This window comes from Vigna angularis, chromosome 6 (assembly GCF_016808095.1).
Source record: "Vigna angularis cultivar LongXiaoDou No.4 chromosome 6, ASM1680809v1, whole genome shotgun sequence".
Classification (NCBI taxonomy): Eukaryota; Viridiplantae; Streptophyta; class Magnoliopsida; order Fabales; family Fabaceae; genus Vigna; species Vigna angularis.
This window is the reverse complement of record NC_068975.1, coordinates 24,972,912-24,980,031: the sequence shown is the minus strand read 5'-3', so window position 1 is coordinate 24,980,031 and position 7,120 is coordinate 24,972,912. Positions and strand designations below refer to the sequence as shown.

At 26.9% G+C, this 7,120-nt stretch overlaps 1 protein-coding gene across 1 annotated transcript; it reads right to left on the bottom strand.

Annotated features, from left to right (window-relative positions):
• Positions 1 to 788: 788 nt before the first annotated feature.
• Positions 789 to 2,086, bottom strand: LOC108342278 (protein OXIDATIVE STRESS 3). Its single transcript, XM_017580030.2, has 2 exons — positions 1,641 to 2,086; positions 789 to 1,297 (listed from the first exon to the last, which is right to left on the bottom strand). The coding sequence occupies exons 1-2, from the start codon at positions 1,916 to 1,918 to the stop codon at positions 961 to 963; spliced, it is 615 nt and encodes a 204-aa protein (XP_017435519.1). The 5' UTR covers positions 1,919 to 2,086; the 3' UTR covers positions 789 to 960.
• Positions 2,087 to 7,120: the final 5,034 nt, after the last annotated feature.

The following is a 7,120-nucleotide window of genomic DNA, read 5'->3' as shown; positions in this document are numbered from 1 at the left end:
ACTTATTTTAATTATAAGTCAATCTCAAAATTTATAAATACAAATTTTAGATAAAAAGATAAATGATCCGGTAAAAAAATAAATAATCGTATTTATTATAAATTTTAGATTTTACTATATTAATTGAACGGATTATATTTCTAACATAAATGTCGAAATACTTTTATCATATATCTTCACACGACTTACGAAATGATAATGAAAGACTTAAGAAAACTTTACAACTAGAACTATGAAAATAACATTAAAAATTAAAAAAAAAAAGTGTGACGTGGATTTCATACCACACACACCCGAAATAATATTTATAAAATATTAAGACAGTATTAGAGTGAAAAAGAAATTACATTTTGTTTTATTTTTTCAGAAAAGAACTGGTGTAAAATAAAAAGTGTTCTTAAATTAAATTGTAAAATTTAAGTCTAAAAATATCTCAGCCTACATCCAAATTTAGTCCAACTAGTTTTAGTTTTATATTTTGTAAAATTGATAAAATCACATATGGTAAATTTAAAACATTATACATGTATTATAACATTTATTTAAGTATTTTATTTTCATAGCATCTTTAGCAAATAAAAATCACAAGACTTTTTCTTAATGAGAAGTTAAGTCAGGCATGAGGTATGCTCGATTTAGACAAAATAGCAAAGTAAATCGCTATAAGTTTGTGCAAGACATGGCTCTAGATTTAGTATATTTGAGGTTATTTAGAATTTTTGTTAGCTCTTCAATGGTAACATTCTGGGAAAAAAAAAAATCATCTGCATAAAAATTGTAAACCAAAATTGAACATGTGAAAAAATAAAATAAAATTTAGATTAGTTGTTGCTCTCTTTTTCCCTCTCCAACAGTGCTTGTCTGAAAAGAAACTACTGAATCATCATCCTCACATGGTACCCTCAAAAGTCAAAACAAAAACTCATTCAACAACAGCAAAAGCTTCCTTACAAGTCCCTTTCATGCAAACAGCACAGTTTGATTACGAATGGTGTTAGTGGTGGTTGATCTATGAGGAGGAATTGGTGGTCTACTACCTATGAAGTTAGAAGCACTTCCTTTTCTTGCATTCAAAGAAGAACACGAAGCCCTTGAACTTGCTGAATGCATCATTCCCCTCTTGGAAACAGCCCTTGAAACCCCTTCGTTCTCAGCCAACCCTCCTCCATAGCTCTTGCAAGACTTCAACCTCTTGTTGTAAGGCTTCTCTGGCTTTGCAAGATCCTCCAAGCTCCTCACATTTGTTAATGAAATGAAAGACTGTGACTTCCCCTGGTAGAATTTTGATAACCCCCTCCTGCACACCACCATCACAAGACACAAACTTCAGCAAATTCACACTCAAAAACTTTCATAAGAAATACTTCTTCTTGCTGACGCTAATTTTCCCTTTAAAGATTCAAAATTGTTTTTTGAAACCAAGTTTTGTCTATTCACTGAGAGTTAGGATTCAAATACCTGGCTGTTTGGACTAATCACTTAATGTTTACCATGGAAGATTCAAGGGTTTTTTTTTTTTTTTTTTATATACAGACTCATTTGTCTGAAAAATCCAAACCCATTTACTAATTTGAGGGTTTAAGAAAAACCAAACAAAATGAAGAAAGTTAAGAACAAGTGAGAGCAATCAATAAACTTACTTGATGGGGAGTTGTTGAAAGATAGAAGACATGTCACTCAATGGATCAGGCACAACTACAAGTTGACGATGATCAGCCGAGGATGATGATGGAGAAGAAGAGGGAGGGGATGTCACTTCTTCAAAAGAGTCACATTCCAACGACGATGACCCACTAGAAATTTCAGAAACAGAGGGTGATGTTGAAGAGTAAGAAGAAGAAGAAGAGAACGACCCAACAACATCAAGAACATCATCATGGTACACATGAACTGGTTCTTTCTTCTGGGCTTGCTCCATTGATCTGCAATGCTTTGTGTCTCGTGCTCTGGATCACAAACAAAATTTGACTGGGTATCACTTTATGACTTGTATCACACACAAAGAAACAGAAAATATATATATATATATATATATATAGCATACACTTTTTCTGTGTGAGAACTATAAATGGAATGGAAGGTTTGAAAAATGTTGAGATGATTTATAAAGAATGTGGTAAGGTGGCGGATAAGATTAAAGGATCTTTTCCACTTTTGTTGTTAATATTCTTCTTTGGAAAGAAACAGTAAGATTCGGCTTTATCCGAATATGATTTCTCATTTTCTCTTGTCCCCCTTACCCTATCATCATGTATCCTTCTACTTTCTCTCTCCCTTACCTAAAATGTACCATTTTTCTTTATCTCTATTCTCACCTCACACCTATCTCTAGCGCGTGATTTTCTCACATTTCAATGCATATTATATTTAGTTCATCACTTGCTGTTCAATATTTATGTCAAAATTCAAATGGGTCAAAGATTTACAAATAGTCATAATTTTTAAAATCACATAACTAATTATTAAACATTAATTTTCACTTAAAATTACCGAGAATGTGTTTACTCGTAGAGAGTTATAAAATAAAGATATGTTGAAAATCTGTTATAAAAAGAATTCAATTAGTACTAATAATCTCTAACTACCTTTAAATGAAAAGGAGTGAAAGCAACGAGTAAAGAAGCGCGTGGAGAGTGAGGTTTGAGAAGGGTTATATGGATAAGGTCGAAGTGGTGACATGGCAATGGGCACGAGTTGAATTGTTAATAAACGGAACGGAATGATGATAAACGGAATGCGCGGCGCCCACTGAGTTGAACAATGTGAAATTAGAAATTTGAAAGAAGAAAGGAAGGCATTGTTTGTTTGGTTGCCTTGTTTTAAGGGAAACGTGGCCCCAACTTCACCCTTTTCTGTCTGCCTTTCTCTTCACCCAAACAGACACTAGTTCCTCTTTTTGGGTAAAACCTTCTCCACTACTAATTAAATGCATATTCCTTTCGTATTTCTTTTTCATCACATTCTTATCACCATTCTTAAGATGTTAAATTTTATTTTTAGTTTTCCTTTTTACTCAAAAATCTCAATTATTTTTTTTTCTATAAATTCCAATTTGATTTTTATTTTGATAAATTTGATGGAATTAGGTTTTTTACATTCGTATTTCTTTTTCTATCACATTCTTATCACCATTCTTAATCAAATCTTAATAAGGTTAAATTATGTTTTTAGTTTTCATTTTTATTCAAAAATCTCAATTAATTTTTTTTATATATTTCAATTTGATTCTTATTTTGATAAATTTAGTGCAAAGATGTATTTCTTAACTTTTTTTTTCAATTTTTAATTAGTTTATCTTTTCAAAAAATATAAATTTGTTTTTGTTTTCTCTACTCGTCTTTTATCTCATTTCAGTCATATTTTCTTTTAAATTAAACAATTAATTTAACTTTTATAAGAATAAAAATGTTATACAAATATTTTTAACAGAATTAAATTTATCATATTTTTCAAATAAGAAAGTCTCAAATGAGTTCATTGCTTCTCAGAGACCACCACAAAATCACATTTCCTTCACCCGCCTGCAACACAAAACCACCATAAAATGACAACAACTTCTTTCACTAAGGCAATAGTCTCTAATTTTGTTAATATAATACTGACGGAAAATATGTAATTAATTAAAATTTTTAAAATAGAAACAAGATGGAATTGCTTAAAAAAATAAAGAAAAATATCTAATTGAGATTTTTTAACAAATGAAGGTTAATAACATAATTTAAGCTTTTAATTATCAGAGTCGCTTTTGATATAACAATTAAGTAAACTATTTATCGATTCATTAGCTATTAGCTTTTCCGTAAAGCAAGTGAATACTTTAAAAATATTTGTTTTCTTATAACCCTCACTGATTTATTATGATATACAACATCCTTGAATATTGCTTCACTCATTTAACAATATATATTATTTTTTTGAAAAGATTGTCCATAGGAAAATATATATCTTTCTCTCAAGCTTAGTTTTATTATAGCAAGTGATGTTATCTAGAGATAACTCTGTTTGAGGTTTCCTCATATACCGTACATAATTTATATTGTGATTAGTTATTTGTGGAGAAATAGTCTCTTTTGTAAAACTCGATTCTTATTAGTATTATGCATTTGATAGATTTGACTTTTCTTTTACGTAAGAAAAATACACTTAAGAAAATAAAGTGAGGTTGGTTAAGAAATTGGCGATTAAAAATGAATATATATATATATATATATATATATATATATATAGATAATAAATTCAAAATGAAAAACTATCTTAATCTTTAATTTTTAATTAATAATCATTAATATTATTTATTGTCGTAAAGAACAACTTGAAACAATTTACTATTATCACTTATACCAACAAATTATATTTATTTTTACTGATAGTAAAAGGTTTTTAAAAGTAATTGATGATGAATTAATTTTTTTATTGGAGCTAGTGAAAATATACACGTGGAAATGTTTGTTTACATTTTTATTGCATTAAAATAATATAATTTTAAAAACATACAATTTTATTTATTTTATGAATAGAATTAAAATTATGAAAAAATATTTTTAAAAAATATATATAATTTTGCAAACGTAATATATAAAAAAACTATGAACTGATTATTTTTAGAAAAAAAAATTATTAAATTATTGTGAAAAAAGGAGAATTTATTTAGTTATTTATTTTATTTATTAAAAGGTAAAATTATCTAAGTAAAAAATATAATAAAGTTACTCAAAAAATATACTGGACTATATATAATAAATGATTTTTTCTTGTAGGCAGATTTTAATAATATACGTGCAGTACAAGAGACATACAAGTACAACATTAAAAAGAACAGTAAAATTTGAAACAAGGTGATTATGTGTTTAACGTCGTGGAAACTGTAGAACATCCATTGCATAAGGTATATACATAAAGTAAAAGTTCCAACAACTATGTACTAAACACTCAGAATAATTCCAACGTCTTGAAATATGTCTTCTACCACACCAAATTTCAAATTAAACAGAATAGAGGCACCAACATGCAATATTTAAGAACTGTAGCTTTGTATTCTTCCCCAAGAGAATTGTATAGCTCTTCCTAATAGAGATACCAGTTAGAACTGCGTATCAAATTAACTATTTATGTCTAAATCGTGGAAGAACATTAATATTTTTATTTTATTTTTAAGTTTCCTATATAGTTGAAATGTTGTTTCGGATCCCTATGTGGTCAAAAATTAAATTTGATTGACCTATATTTGATTTTTTTTTTAAATCAGCAAACAAATAAATATGTGTATATATAAAATGTACAAGAGTTACCAATAATATTATACATGAATTTTGTAGTATATGGTAAGGTACTTTACACTTAACTTATATTGCATATTGAAAGATATTGTGATGGAATAAAATTTTGATAGGAGATGGGTTAACCTGACTCAAATAACTTTCTTTTTTATAACTTCAACCTAGGTCGTTTGGTGGGTTAAATTTCTTTATAATGTTTTATTTACCTAATTTATTCTATATATTTATTATTGTAATATAATTAGAGTGAATTAACTCAACTAATATAATACATTAAAAATTTACCTATTTTATAAAAAATGTTATAAAAATAATAATTGAAATAAAATATCAACTTATATAATAAAAAAATTAAATATTAAAACATTATTAAACAATATTTTAGTTTTTATAAATATCAAATTGACAATTTATATAGTTTGATTTAACAAATAAATATAATAAAAAATGATTAAAATATGATAAAAAATAATTAAGATTGTAGTTGATAGATTATAGGTCAATTTACTTTTAATTAAACTCAAATTCGGTAAACTAACAGACTAAGTGAGTTATGTTGAGTTTGATTCAATTTTTTTTTTAGAAAAACTTAATTTTTTTTCAGTCCAACTCAGATCAGCTCGAGTTAATTTAAAAAACTAATTTTAACATCTTTAATATTTGTGAATGCAGAGACCTTTATGTGTTATTATTTTATATAGATATTTTTGCTAGAAAACGTATTTCTTATTGCTTGATGTGTATCAAATTTATATGTAAGATCAATCAATATTATTTTTTCAGAATAGTTATTCTAGCTTTTTTTTTTACAGAGATTAAATTAATTATGTTTTTTAAACTTGTCTATTTATATTTCTTGAAAAGAACTAAAATAAAATAAAATATTTCCATTCAATTAATAGATTAAAACCATATTTAAATTTAATAAAAATTACATAAGTATTCCGACATTAAATATGAATATCTCTTTTAACAATATCTTAATTTACTATGTTATACAAATATTTTTCTACCAGTTTGATTTCATTCCAATTAATAATTAACTAATGTCAAAAATAAATGATGGATTTGGTCTTTAAAATTGTATTTTGTTATGACATAAAAAAAACTCATAATTTTTTGCATTTTTTTGTATCTCTCAAATCAACTAAATATTTAGGTAATAATAATAATAATAGTAATAATGACTTATATATTTAGGGATTAAGATAAAAACAATAATTCGAAATACTTAAATAAAATCTTATATTTGAGTTGAAAGAATTCATATAATATTAGGATAAGATATATTTTGATCGTATACTTTTAATTTATTGGTTGAACACTCACTTGTGATCTATAGGCACAATAGAGGCATTCCATTCCCCCATGTCTAGGGATTGATTTTGATCCACATACATGGTCAAATCCAAAGGGCTCTTATCCACATATTCATAAAAGAGTCTATATATTACGAGAAGATACAGCTATCAAACAAACACATTAATGTTTAAGGAATGGAATACATGGCGAAGGATACCGATATAATAATGCATGCACGTGTTTTTGTTGTAGATCCATGGAAAGTCTGATTAAGATTTTGGGCATGATTCTATGAATTTCACTTAGGATTTATTATTAAGAGTTTATAACTCAACTCTACAAAACCGGTTTGTAAGATAAGATTTGCATCCACTTATATACTATAAATTGATTTTATCTTTAGTTAACGTGAGACTTCTAACACTCTCTCACGCTGAGTTAGAACCAGGTTAGAATCTATCCTAACAATGTTTGTTGAACATGTTGTTCCACCCGTTGTCAAGTCATTATCGGATTATCCATTAATGTTTAGTCTTACACTC

Coding starts and splice junctions, on each gene's coding strand:
- LOC108342278 (XM_017580030.2), bottom strand. CDS start 1,918: ATGGAGCAAGCCCAGAAGAAAGAACCAGTTCATGTGTACCATGATGAT. Junction 1,298..1,640: donor TTTCAACAACTCCCCATCAA/GTAAGTTTATTG, acceptor GGTGGTGTGCAG/GAGGGGGTTATCAAAATTCT.